Below are 14,759 nucleotides of genomic sequence, written 5' to 3'. Positions count from 1 at the left end.
ACCTGTAAAGCACTTTTTTGCACTAACCTGAAGTTTGATTAATTTACACACATCTATTTTTTTTAAACTGCATATTTGGATGTTGTATATATTGTTGAGAAACAACACAGGTGTCTGTCACACACAGAAGCATCGAAAATCACTTTTTTGTAAAGAGTGCAGTACATCTTTTCAGCCACTAGATGGAGCATTTCAATTCACTTTGATGAGGCACCTTCATCAAACTGCCACTGAAATCACAAAAATCAAGACTGTGATGTGTCAAAAAGTGTCAAATTTATTCTTATAAAAGTGTAAGTATGCAGAATTTAAACAAATTACTTTGTAAAAAAAGATAAGCTACTAAAATTCTTCTTCTTCTACACTATTTTTAACTGTAGAAAACGGATCTTTCTTTCTTTCTTTGACCTCTAAAAGCCTTTTCAGCTTTTTTTAACTATTCTATCATCATGTCTTTCTATTTAGCAAAAAAATGTAAGAAAAATAGACAGAAATGCAGAAAAGCATCACTGAAGGCTGCATTCAAGTTGGAAAATCACCACATAAACTCTCCTGGCTTAGTGTTTACATGACGCACACACACACACACATTTCACTTAGCTGATTCAGAGCTATGTGGTGTGTTAGTCAGAGTCCAGCCTTCAACCAGTTGGTCATTGGAACAAGCTTCAATTATTACAACAACCAGGGTGGGAATTCACCGGTTAAAATGCCGGTAAATGTTTATCCGCATGTGGTAGCTTCTCCTCCTCCTTTGGCCGGAGGTTTGCTCTGCTGTGAAAGTCAGATTTGTCTGGTGGAGGAGTCACAGGAGATGTTTGGAAAAGGTTCAAAAATCTAGAAACCAGCAGCATCGTCAGGTGGAGTTTTTCTTTTTTAAGATATGATGTCCAAGAAATTGCGAAAATACATGAAAAATTCAAGATTTGAAGCAGATTTCTTTGCAAATTGGGAGATATGTGAGATATGACACTGTTTTAAAAGGGAAGTGCAATAAAAATCTTATTCTATTATTGCTATTCTGCAAAACTAGACTTTTTCCTTTAATAGTTTGGAGTTATTTAAAGCTGCACTGGGTGTATTTTCATGAAAAATTCTGCTGTTTTAGGAAGTTCGACAAAGCCGACAAGATTTCAGGGTTCTCTGATTGCACATTTGGCGGTTACTTTTGGAAAATAACAACCCTGAAAAACATTTCCACGTCACGTTTCAAAGCTACAATAGTCCATATTTTACATGTTTTCCTCCTCTACTCCTCCTCTTTAATCTGCAGAGGTTCTTTGCTTTGAAGAGCCGTATCAGAGCGGACAGATTCATCATCGTCCTCGTCCTCGTCATCGCCATAGCCGTCTGTCTCGTTGGTGACATATGAGCCTTTATGTCTGGACAGACACCACAGCAACACAGCTAAAGCGACGATCAGCAACAGCAGCACTACACAGACGATTCCTAAAGAAGATGGAGGACAAATAAATATAATATCAACATAAATATCAAAAAAAAGAATGTATAGTAAGATCTGAAAATCCTAAAAACGATCACATTTATCACATTTAATCACTGAAAGAAACTTTGTGGTGGTTCAAACTACAAGATGACATATTGACATCTCCACATATAAAAATGGTTGTTTTGACCTCAAATACGGCGGCTGGAGTGTGCCACTTCATCACAATTTAATTATAATCAGATAATGAACTGATATATTTAAATTAATTATTCAATTTCCATGAAGTGTTGCATTAAAAAAGTTGGTTCAAAATGTATTAATTCTATTTCCTTTAGTTTGTCTTTAAATTAACTAAAAAGGAAATTATATTTGATAATTTAATAATTTACTTCTAAAATAACTGTAAATTAATCTAATTTTCATATGTTTCCATATAATATCTTTTCCATCTCACTTATTGTAATTAAACACTGAAAAAGTCTATCATTTTTTAATCATTTTTCCAGCGCCACCCTCGAGCCTCCATACATGACTGGTCTCAATCCAGAAGCAACATATTTGAATATTTGAACTCCTGAACTCTATAAGATAAACCGTAATTTAGAAGACATTTATGCAGCGATCATGTGTTGAATAGTTGGAAGCGGTCCAAAATCTCTGACATCTTCACAATAAGTTGCCATGGCAACAGTCACGGCTGCAGACAACCTTTATCTTTGACTTCATGATGGAAACTATTTAAAAACTGAGAATTCAGCTACTACTGTAATACTGAAGGGAAAAAAAAGTAAACTTACCTCCAATTAAGGCTGCAAAATCTCCATTATCAGTGTGATTGCCTGTAAATAAAACAAAATCAGATTAATTCATTCTTTTAAAACATCAAGTTGTTATCAAATTGTTAATTGTTAATTGTCTTGGCTCCATTTATACAAACACCTGATGACGCCAAGAAAAAGCTTTCGTTTCCAACGACATCAAATATGTCAGACTGAATTTTTAGAGAAATATGAACAGATTAGCATCATTTTAAGTATTATACAGTGTTGGAACAAGCAGAAAATGCATATTTGTTAAGTATCATCCAACAATGTGGAAGAAACATGGTTCATTTCAGTTGAAAGAAACTTTATTTAAAGCATTTAAGATGTTAGAAAACAAAATCCTCGACTACATCCTGTATTTGCAGGAAACAGATTGATGCACTCCTCGAAAGCAGAAGTCAAATTATAAATGTTCCTGCAGAAATAATAATGTATATCAACTTTTTTCTTTTTTTTTTTTTTAAAAAGCACTTTTCTTAACAAAGTTACAAAGTGCTTTACAGAAAAAGCACAGAATTAACATATAAGGAGACACCACAGCCATGCAGTGTTAAGCTCGCACAGTAAAGTCAGAGGACACATGGCAGCTCATGATCCAACCATGCATGGTATTCAAACACCCCTCTGCCTATTTTAGAGCTGCAGTGTGTGCAGAGAGGAGGTGACAACGGCTGCAAGGCTCCACTCAGAAAAACTCTGCTCATTTACACATCACAGTCTCCCAAAACGTCACAAAACATCCTACAAAACTCTTCTTCTTATGTCTAAAAACGAGAAAACTAAAACCACAGCTCTTCCATCTGATGAAATGAGAAGGTTATAAGATAATAAAAGCAAGATTATTGATGGATATTTCAAGAAAACAACATAATAAAACAGTTGTTTTGGCATAAAGGGCTTAAAAAAATGACATAAGAACATGATTTATCTTGAAATAAGAAGATAACAGCCCTAAAAAAATAATAAGCAACAACCACAGCTGGTCTTGATTATTAAAGAAGTGTGTGAGTTTGTAAAAATGATAATAAAAAACATCCAGCTGCCTTCATGTCACTGTGAGATGTTTTAATAGTGATTTTGGAAGTTAAAAAGAAAACAAAAGGGTGCTTTTAGGTGATTTTGTTCAGAAAACCCTTAAAGTGGTCTTTTTGTACATTTTTACTGCTGTTGTTAATATTTAAATTTTTTTTTTTTTTTTTGGCCATGTTTTATATCTTTATTGGACAGTGACAGTTTTTAGAGGTGACAGGAAATGAGCAGAGAAAGAGACTCACATGCAACAAGTGTCCGCTGCTGGAATTGAACTGCAGATGTTGCAGTTATGTGTCAAACTTTTTCATGTAAAAGACCCCTAAACTGACACAGATTAGACCAGGGACGCCCGTCTGATAAGATTTTTGCTCTTAGATGTCCCCGGGATCAGTGAAGCAGCGAGGGCAACAGATATTTTGTACTTCAGTGATAAAATAAAGAAGATTGTACAGTTGTAAACCATAAATCTGACCTGATTTAATCCTAATCTGTAATATCTTTGTACCCTTTATTAATATATTGTAATATAGTCTGGGTGAGTACATTTAACCTCAACTCTTCACGAAATGTTTGTCAGATTTTCAACAAATCTTTGCTTCCCATCGGCTTCTCTGTTTCAGGAAACTCAACATCTTACAATATATGATATGAATGTTTTCCAGATGTGAACTTTTATATAAAGATACAATTCAAGAAGGGAAATCATCCAGATTAAGGTGCGGTCACATGACGTTTCCTTTCACCAGAATTTCCCAGCAACTGGCTTAAAAAGCGATGTGATGTCATGTTTCTGATGCGGGTAATAAATAAATGTTAAAACAGACAAACTTACTGTAAACATTGTATAAAAGTAACGCTACAGTTTGCAGTCTGGTAATGTGATAATGGACTAAAAATGGTGATGAAACACATGAGAATGAGAGTCATCTAATCTTAATTTTCAAGCAGAGATTTCAGTCTGATACAGATGTTCTAACTTGTTGCTCTTTCTTAAAATCCATCAGAGCGTATTTAAAAAACACTTTAATCTAAATGTTAGAGTGCTATTTTTAGGAGTGTGAATTGTTTTGCTTATATGTGGTAGAGGTAATAAACTCATCTGGACTTTTTTCACATATTTGCATATTTAGTTTTTATTGTTAGTTGTGTCTTTGTTTAATCTGTGCATTGTTTTTCTCATATATATATTTATATAATCTAGGTAGGGTTAATCAATGAGCTCATTGGGACTTTTTTCATACATTTGCACATTAACCTGCAAATAAACTAAAACTCAAACAAATTCAATCTTTAATCTGGTGTTTTATTAAAGCTATGATATGTAACTTTTCCTCATTAAAATATATATATATATATATATATATATATATAAACTAAAAACGACTAAACATATGTTATATATTTTGTTGAGTTATGTACTTAAACGCACAATATGTAATTTCAGCCACGAGGGGTCTCAATCAAAACAATAACAAAAGACGGAGTGTGATGACGGTGTGAAGTAGCAAGGGATCATGGGAGTTGTTGTCTTCGTTACTAAATGACCAGCTTCACCGGGATAGGATTACTCCAGTGTTCATCGTTTGGGATGTTTTTACCTGCAGATGTCTCCTCCTCTCCAGAACAAACAGACCCGGAGATTACAGGTAAAAACACTGAATAAAGCTGTTTCACCTAAAAAATCAGTGTTTCTCTGACGATGTACGCCTACCACCGGACGTCCGGTACGGGCTGTTAGCCGAGCTGCTGCTAACACTTGTTCAGTTTATTTCTCTTACAACTTTAGATCCAGACGTTCGGCCGGTTTCTCCTGGGAGCCGAATTATCCGCAGAGGTCTCGTCCTCTCCAAAAACAAAAGTACACACAGATTAAAATCATTAAAATACTAATTAAAGCTGTCAATATTTCTCCAACGATGTTCAGCGACCACCAGACTTCCTGGAGGGGCTGTTAGCTGAGCTGCTGCTAACGTTTGTCCAATTTATTTCTCTAATAACTTAAGATCCAGACGTCCAATGACTAAAATCCTTCTTCCGGCTAAAAGATATAGTTAAAAACGACCTAAACTTATCATGAAAATGTGGCTTAAAATTGAATAAAAGTCAATTTATAACAGTTTCTGTGGAACAACCACAACGCCGATGTACTATCTTGTATGTGTGTAAGTTACTCTTTGGTAGACGCCATTGTAGCGGACAAACACAGCGCCGCCGTATGCATCTTGTGTGTGTTTACTCTTTGGTAGAGGAGGTATGACGCCATTGACAGGCAACCAAATGAAACGGTCCGTACAAATTTGATTTTGAAAATTGTTGGAAACATTTGGGATAATGTAAGTACACAACTCAACAACACATGTTGTTTTTAGACATTTTAATGTGGAATAATTACATATTATACCTTTAAAGCTATAATATGTAACTTTTCCGCATTAAAATATCTAAAAACGACTAAACCTATAATATATATTTTGTTGAGTTGTGTACTTAAGTCACATTTTTATGATACATTTTTTTGATCTTGGTAATCTAACATCTGGATCTTACATTGTCAGAGAAACAAGCTCGGCTCGTGGCCCCTCCGGACGTCCTCTGTCCACTGAACAGTGTCGGAGAAACACTAACTTTTAATGTAAAACTGTTTTATTCAGTGTTTTTCTCGGGTCTCCTGAATGATGAGCACTGAAGGAATCCTAACTGGGAGAAGCTGGTTGTTTAACAGTGGAGACAACAATTCCCATGATCCCATGCTACTTTATGACATCATCAGACGCTGTTATTTGTTGTTGTGTTGACTGAGAGACACCTAGTGACAGAAATTACGTATTGTGCATCTAAGTTATTAAGGCAAAAACAGCAGAATAACTGCTAAAAGCTTAAAATTCAATAATCACTGACAGCATCTGATACTTTGCAATCAGACTGCAGTAAAACCTATTCAAAATTAAATTATTTATGTATCAGAAAGTGTCAGAAATCAGGACACTTTCTCTTAATTCTGACTTTTTGGGTCACTCTTGTTCTCAAATCCATATTTTTTGACCTAATGTGCAAAAAAAAAAAGTGCCTTATAAACGGGAAATAAAAATGAAATTCAGTCACAGCTCTGGCCCTGTTTGGCCCCATTTGGCCCTGCTGTGGAAACCAGGGCCAGCGGGTATCAGTGTGTCGGCTCTTATCTCCACGACGACAGACCCTGGAGGCGTCACACTCGCTCCTTCCCATGCTCCTCTCTGACATCAGGCTGATAAGACACTCCCTGCTAAACACACACACACACCTCGGCTGTGTGTTAACATCCTGCTAAGATTAGCCCAGACTGTCTTTGATCACGTGTCAATTACAGAATTGATCAATACTACACTGAACAGCTGCAACGATTAGTCTATTGGTCGGTCGACAAAATGAATGACCAAATATTTTGATAATTGATTAATTGTTCTGAGTATTTTTTTAAGAAACAAATGTAGAAATTCTTTGGTTACAACTTCTTAATTTGGATTTTTTTTTTTTTGTTTTTTTAGTCCTCTATGACAAAACAAGACATTTCAAGTCTATTTAATAGAACAAACAACTTGATTAATTGAGAAAGTAACTGACAGATTAATCGGAAATTGTTAGTTACAGCCCTAAAACAGTTTCTTCCACACAATCTAAAGATATTATCAAAAGATTTCACCTTTCTGCTACGCTTCAATTCTTTTGTCAAAAAAAGTAAAGTTATTTGGGTCTGCAATCAATAACAGAGACAATTAGGCAATTTTATATATATATATATATATATATATATATATATTGTACTGAAGCTTTTTACAATATAAATCATATTTGACACCACAAGGTATCATCAGGCAGCAAATTCACAGTATTTTGCACCATCATACTCATGCCAATGTTCAATTCTGATCTCACAATTTTATATTTGTTCAGTAAATTATTCTAAAATGTTATTTTTCCTCACTACAGCTCTTCCATAAATCCACCCATTTAACTGAAATACAATGATTTTTCACATTAATCCTCACAATTTGTTTTTTAAACATGTAATTTTCTTTTGGGTACTTTCAGGTAATTTGAGGTCATTGATTTTTATCTCCATACATGATTTGAACCATTTTAACTTGTGGAAAACAGTAGTTTTCTTTTTTTTTTTTGTAATTGTTGTGTAGTTCTAGTTTGCATTTGTGGTTAATCAAGTTGACAGATTTGACTAACCCTGTCTCCTAGAAACTACAGTTAATTTACAGCTAATTTGTTTTGTCAAGTACATTTTTTTAGGGAAATGAGTCGAGTAAAGGAAGTGTATGTGTTTTTTATACTGCATGCATGTCGTGTCATACAAAGTGAAGAGACTGAAACCGGGGTTGTTATTAAGTTTAGACAACAAATGCACATTTCAGGTAAATGTAAACTCGTCCAGTCTCGTGCTTCAAATCATTGTTGAGTTTTTCAGTATTTCATCGAGAGCGCAGTGTTTCCTGAAACTTAACCAAGTACTGTGAATGTCTTAATATAACCATAAAAAAGTTTTTATCATGCTTTGGTAGCTATGATGCCAACATTTTGCAGATATGTTTTGTATGAACATTTTGCAACATTGAGATGTTATTTCATTAAGTTAACAAAGAACATAAAGCAGGTGGCATCATGTTTTTGCAAAAACATATATATATGCTGTATTATACAAATATAATTTCTAGAAGAAGAAGAAAATGTTTATTTCACGGTTTTTACATCCACAAATCAAAATTCAAACCGCTTTTCTCCAGAATAATCCCAAACTGGAAGTGGAAAGTAGTAGACAATAGTTCTCGTTAATTTTTTTTCAACTCTCTTACAGGACTCACATGACCACATTCCTGCACGTACCAATTACTAACATCTCCGTCGTGACCTCTGGAAGATGAGTCTCGGTTTGTGAGGGATGTTCAGTTGCCGGGGTAGGTGTGAGGGGAGGAAGAGGAATCGTGATAGCTTCCATGTTTACGTCAACCTGAGCAGATAAAAAAAACAAGACATGCTGCTGATCAGATATGTATAAAAACTAGGGGACATGCAGGAATGAATAAAAAAATCTTAGTTCGTCTTTCGCAATGGATTTAGCAGATATTCCAGAAATAAATTAATGGATACATGAATAATTGTATCAAAACAACAATAAAACCGTTCACTGTGATGGATTAAGTCTCTCCAAAATGTTCTTATAGAAGTGATCTACAGTAAAAACCAATGCTTTGAACTGGCTGCATGTTGAAGGAAAGGATCTGCAGTGATGTAAAGTTTGTAGAACTGGTAGTAAGTGGAGATTAAATATACATAATCCTTTAAATGTTAAAGTAGATAAGCAGCTCCAAACATGTCCAACAAGTTTAATTCTTTCTTGCAAAAATTTAAGGAATAATGGACTTTTAAAGGACAGCAGGAAACTTAAAGACACCCTGTGGAGGTTTTTTTTTAACCTCTAGTAGCTCTATTGAGCAGTTTTTCTTTTTTAAATGAGTGGATCACCAGTTTGTTTGTTGTGTTTGTATTCTGTGTGGTGACTTGATACACATTCCTACCGACGCTATACACAGAAACGCATCAACAAAGGCAGAGAAGAAGAAGACTGCAAGCTAGTAAACACGGATGTAAACACTGCAAACTTTTCTCGGCTTTACAAATATTTTATGAGAAAGACACTTTTGTTGTGGTGTGTTCAGACAGAATATGAAGTAATTTTTCTTTCTCCTTTGTTTACGTTTGGGAAGCAGATTCATAACAACAATGCCCTGGACAATATTGCGTCTAACTGTGTTTTTCAATTGACTTTGTAATGTAATCGCACTACGTCTAAAATTCAGTTTGCATTCTGTCTGAACACACAGTTAGACCAACATACCATGTGGTTTGGTGATTAACTCTATCCACAGGTTGCTTTTAAGTCTACAGACTCTCTATAAAGCATTGAAGTAAAAATTCAGCAAATTTTCTCCAAAATTTATGAGAAAAATTTGATGGAAGTTTAGAGGGAAAAAACATTTTCAAAGCTGATTTGCTTTTCCCAAAAAAAAAAAAAGCATGCTCGTAGACCCGCCCCTTAAAATCAGATTGTTAATGAGCACAGAGAAACTTTCCACTTTCAGCGGATGAATGTGAAAACAAACTCTGCACATACATCATCCTGCACAGTGAAGCTCAAACATTCGACTGTAGGAACGAGAGAAAAAACGTATTTTTGAGCGGAGCGGGATTTAACTTTACTAGCTTGCTTCTTCTTCTTCTTCCCTGCCTTTGCTGGCACATTTCTATGTTTCTTGGTGCATTGCCGCCACCTGTAAGTCAGTGGTAGAGCCCGTCCTCCCAAGAAAAATGACACTATAGGTTGTAATATCAGTCGCCAAAAACGACCGATAGTTAGGTTTGAGGCCATCTAGCGGCTGTAGTAATTAAGTTCAGATGACGTCTATATAAGGTGAAGAATTTCCATATTCAGAGGAGGTGGGTTGGGTGGAAGGTTAGATCCTAACTGAGACCGTTGTTCACTTCCTGTTTCCAACTGCAAGTCAGGACAGTTTTTTAAAAACTGTAACTACGATTGTCGTGGTGTTTACTGTAAGGAAGTAGTAACTTTAAACCACATCACGTTTCCAGTGATCACTTTAATACCAAACCATGATCTTTCCCTAAACCTAACCAAGTTGTTTTTGTGCCTAAACCTAACCAGACCTGAACCACAGTGTTGTCACACCATAAAACATAATTATTTTGTAACAGCGATGAGTAACAATTTTGGAAAGCACAGACAATGATGACCTGCCGATTTCTGCCGACAGAGGCGCCAAATTAGAAAACGTTTCTATGTGTCGCTCTGGGGTGTGATCAAACAAACTTGAGGACTTGTTGTAGAAGAATAGTGTGAAATAATTGGCAACAGCAACTGTATATTGCATCCAGTGTCATCGTGTGCATGCTCGAAACAAACAAAACGGGGACCCACTCATAAAAAAAACATCTTTATAGCACTACTAGAAGTCAGAAACTGCACAGGGAACCTTCAGTTTTTCACACTCTGAATCATGAACTTGAGGGAATGGATTTAAAGTGTCAGTGTTTGTCTGTATAACAAGAGTCATGTTTCACAAAACTATCTGTGAGCTGCAGAGCATTAAGGTAAAACAGAGAAATGTTGTTGTTATTTATTATTATATAGGAATGTAGCAGAAGTGTATTTGTACATACAAAGTTTATGAAACAAATATATGCAGAACACACATGTAAAGTTAAGTTTAACCAGGATATGTGACGTTATCAGCATCATTCCAGACAGTCTTGGTTGATTACTAAAGATAACATGGTGCAACAACTTAGTTTGGATGCTACATTATAAAAAATTTAAAAAATATATAAAAAATATATGAAAAGCAAAACAAAACTCACCAGTTCTGAGAGTCTGCAGGCAGATCTTCATTCGCAAAGAACAAGAAGAAGAAGAAATACAACAGAGCGTATGCTGGACAACACACACACACTCACACACACACACACACACACACACACATACACAGATGGGTGTGGTGTCAGTCCCCAGGGTCGGGATCTGTTCCCCCTCCGGCCAATAGCGAAGCAGACTCCACCTCTCTGGTGCTAAACAGCCTGCAGATGTCTGAAAATGTGCAGCTGACAACGCCTCTTACATCATCTGTTAACACACACACACACCCACACACACACACACACACACACACACTGGATTTCCGAAGTGGTGGAATAAGTACTCCTTTAGTTAAGTAAAAGTACCAATACTACAATGTAAAAATACTCTGTCACAAGTAAAAGTCCTGCATGAAAAACCTACTACAGTAAAAGTACAGCTTATTATGGTTTCAGTATTGCAGTAAAAGTAGTGGTTTAGTCCCTCTGACTGATATATTATTATATTTGACTGAAGCATCAGTGTGTCTTTCGAGGTATATTTATTAAAAGTAAGTGTGGGAAAGTACAAATAGATACCTTGCACAAGTTACATTTTTCCTATTAACCCAACCCTAAGAACCCTGCTGACATACGGCACAACACAAACGTACAACTTAAACCTACACAAGCAGATAAATATTAATCCACAAATTACAATGATCAAAAAGGTTGTATATGAAAGTTGCCAAAAGAAATGTAATCAAAAGAAAGACCCAGAGCAAAAGAAACTTGCAGTCAAGTAATAATAGTAATCTCAGGTTTCTCTAAAAAGGATAGGAAAGGGCCACATACTCTATATAGAACTTATTCACTGACCTTTCAGTGGAATAACTCAAGTTTCTAACATAGCATAATGTCCCTAATCCAGTGAGAGTGAGAGGGAGGGACAGTGTCTCTCCATTTGAGTAGTACGGTGCATTTTAATCACCAGCAAGGAAGTGAAGGATTGTAATATTTCAGAGAGAGTTTGGAACACTAATTTCCAAAATTCAGCCGGGCAATGACATGACCAGAACATATGAGGAAGTGAGGCAGGGGCACATTTACATCTGTCACAAATACCATCTACCTCGGAGTTAATTTTAGCTAGTTTTGTTTTGGAAATATGAATACGATGTACCACTTTAAACTGTATAAGTGCATGACGCACGCAAATAGAAAAGGAATGTGTATATATATATCTATATATACATATATAAGAACAAGGTCTCAAATGTCATCTTCCCATGCAGTTCTAATTTGAAATGGAAGAATATAGAGTTGACCAGCGACCCGCTTAAGACAGTTGTAAGCGGCTTTAGCATCATCCAGTAATGAATAAAAGCAAGTGGCACAATTTGGCCACTTGGAGACGTTTTGGAGAGGTTTGGGGACACCAATGACACCACAAACTAAAAACTTCCTAGATCCGATAAGGTCAGGTCTAGTGGTCTTGAATTTTATACAGGCGTGGTTGACAGGATGTAAAAGGGACGTGGTGATTTGCATAGTTCTGGCATGAAGTTTGTCCTAGTTACTTTTATTTATATATGACTCATTTTGACACCCTTTTTTGAGTCATATTTGAACTGATGTAGTTTTGCTTTTGTTTTAGCCACATGCTAAATATCCAGAAACTAGAAGATGTAACCTTATACATGCATTTTGGCCTCACAATTCTTCTGTTATAAGCTTTTCCATTTGGGTATGTTAAGAGGCTACAGACAAAAATGTATCTATAGGGTTGTACGGGGGGGTTTCTGGGAACTGGGGTATAAGACGTTGCACAAAATGACTGATTTTTAAGTATTTAAAATACTAGTAGTTAGTTGTGAGAAAGATGCGAAACAATTATTAATACAAACTAAAAATTTCAAGCCCTTATTATGGAAAAACCAGTATGAGCTGTCAAGAGTGGATGGAAAAAACAAGTGGTTTCCTGCAATTGGACTATGAAGAGAGGAAGCCTGAGAACCAAAGTTCTTCTGACATTGGATGAAATTGGCAGGGCCTGACTAATTACTGGAAGGCCTTTTGTGTGTCTGAGGTGGAGGTAAGTGCTGCAATCAGAAGTTCTGATACACAAATCTGTTTTCAGTTTCTGGACTTTTTCTCTAAATATTGGATCATTTGAACATTTATTGAAATGAAAGCATGTGAGAATCATTACTCGGTGGAGCTGTTAACAACTCATAGACATCTGAAATGTGACCCCGACTACACACTGCTTTTTGTAAGACGTCAAAAGCCAAAAAGGTTGGAAACCACTGGTTTCATCTTTAATAATGCTCCCAATGGGAAAATCATCCAATGATTTCATCTTTTTTCACTGCTACACAGATGATACTCAGATCTACCTCCCCCTCAATTCCCAAAATCAGGCCAAAGTAACCAAATTACAAAACTGTCTCCAAGACGTCAAAGACTGGTAAACTCATAACTTCCTTCAGTTAAATGAGGACAAGACAGAGATCATACTCTTTTGCCCCCCACATCATAGCACTGTTACTGCTCAGAACCTCAAACACCTTCCCGCCTACATCAGACCTCACGCTAAGAAGCTGGATGTTATATTTGATAGCAATCTAAATTTCAACAGGCAGGTAAATTCTGTTCTTCCAACTCAGAACCATCTCCAGAATTAAGCACTTCCTCTCACCCTCTGACCTAGATCCAACACCCTCTACCTAGGCATCTCTAAGGCTATCATTTCCTGTTTACAACTAATCCAAAACGCTGCTGCCCGGTCATTAACAAGGTCCAAGAAACGAGACCACATCAACCCTATCCTTGCATCCTGACACTGGCTTCATTTCAGGATAAATTTCAAAAGTTCTTCTAATTGTTAATAAATCTCTTCACGGTCTCGCCCCTACATATATCTCAGAGCTTCTCACCCCTTACCAGCAGACCCTTCAGATCCTCCCACCGTGGCATGTTGGCTGTGCCCCGTTCATGGAAAACAAAGGTCTGGAACAGGGCTTTATCTGTAGTGGCTCTAGAACAGCCTGCTGGAGGCCATTTGACAGGCTGAGTCTGTTGATGCTTTTAAGATGCACTTTAAGACCCACTTTTATTCTCTGGTTTTTAATTGTATTTAATCTGTTTTTATTTCTACTTGATTTCTTGGGTTTTAAAGTGGATTTAAACTTGTTTCTACATCTGTTAAACACATATATGTCCATGGTACAAAACCTGTTTGCGTTTTAAAGTGCTGTACAAATAAAATAAACTTTAAACTAAGTAAATGTTTCTTTCCACCACTGCTCGCAGGCCTAGTCGGTGAACTACTGACTAACTAACTACTGCACCAGCTAACGGATAATGATCATAGTGATCATGAACTGTGCATAAAAGTGATGCTACAACTTGTAGTCTGGTAGTATAATAATATACTAAAAAACGGTGAGTAATAACCTCTCCATTTCCAAACACAGAGAAGCAGTATTTCAATTGGCCGACTGAGCAAATCCAGCTCAAAGTTGAACAAAAGTGAACTCTGACCTTCAAATCCACCGGAGTCGACAGGACATTGCAATGAAACAAATGCTTGAATTTTTCCTTCGGACGGGTTTCAGTTGAAGTGAATGGGAAACGGAGCGAATGTATGACGGAAATATAATGTGACTACACCTTTAGGCTCAGTCTTCCTACAGGTGAGTCTAATCATCCTGTTAATTAGGTCTAGTTCAGTACTTTTACTTACCTCACATCTGATTGATTGAGCTGCAAATCAGTCAAAAGATTAGAAAATGATCCACTGTTTCCTTTTAGTTTTTAGTCATTTTAAGTTTCAAACTTATAATATTAGAGCTGTAATATGGAGTTACAGCTACAGTTTTGTTTCACGTTACAGATCAATGAGGGAAAATCACATCACCTTGCATATAACTTGAAGGGTTCTATGTCTATATATGTATCTTCATAGGAAAGATGATAAAAATGAGATTAGTGCAAGAAAATACTGTCTCTTTTGTCTTTTTGGGAGTTCAGAGTTTCACATAAATCCTAATTTCTTC

The 14,759-nt window shown here is 36.2% G+C and overlaps 2 protein-coding genes across 2 annotated transcripts in view; both read right to left on the bottom strand.

The window, feature by feature from the left end:
- Window positions 1–14,759, bottom strand: part of LOC122976244 — a 1,153,509-nt gene that overhangs the window by 997,530 nt on the left and 141,220 nt on the right. The gene's annotated exons all lie outside the window — the stretch shown is intronic.
- LOC122976284 (glycophorin-C-like) lies at window positions 257–14,371 on the bottom strand. The gene is made up of 5 exons (XM_044344698.1): window positions 14,245–14,371; window positions 10,726–10,987; window positions 8,176–8,299; window positions 2,248–2,289; window positions 257–1,449 (listed from the first exon to the last, which is right to left on the bottom strand). The coding sequence occupies exons 3-5, from the start codon at window positions 8,285–8,287 to the stop codon at window positions 1,250–1,252; spliced, it is 354 nt and encodes a 117-aa protein (XP_044200633.1). The 5' UTR covers window positions 8,288–8,299; window positions 10,726–10,987; window positions 14,245–14,371; the 3' UTR covers window positions 257–1,249.

The sequence above is a fragment of the Thunnus albacares genome, chromosome 24, assembly GCF_914725855.1.
Source record: "Thunnus albacares chromosome 24, fThuAlb1.1, whole genome shotgun sequence".
NCBI lineage: Eukaryota > Metazoa > Chordata > Actinopteri > Scombriformes > Scombridae > Thunnus > Thunnus albacares.
The sequence above is the reverse complement of the archived record's forward strand: the minus strand, read 5'-3'. Positions and strand labels throughout refer to the sequence as shown.

Excerpts from the sequence above, each read along its gene's own strand:
- LOC122976284 (XM_044344698.1), bottom strand. The coding sequence starts at position 8,287 with ATGGAAGCTATCACGATTCCTCTTCCTCCCCTCACACCTACCCCGGCA. Across the intron at positions 2,290-8,175 it reads GACGGAGATGTTAGTAATTG|GCAATCACACTGATAATGGA; the intron begins GTACGTGCAGGA and ends TTTTATTTACAG. Across the intron at positions 1,450-2,247 it reads TTTTGCAGCCTTAATTGGAG|GAATCGTCTGTGTAGTGCTG; the intron begins GTAAGTTTACTT and ends CATCTTCTTTAG.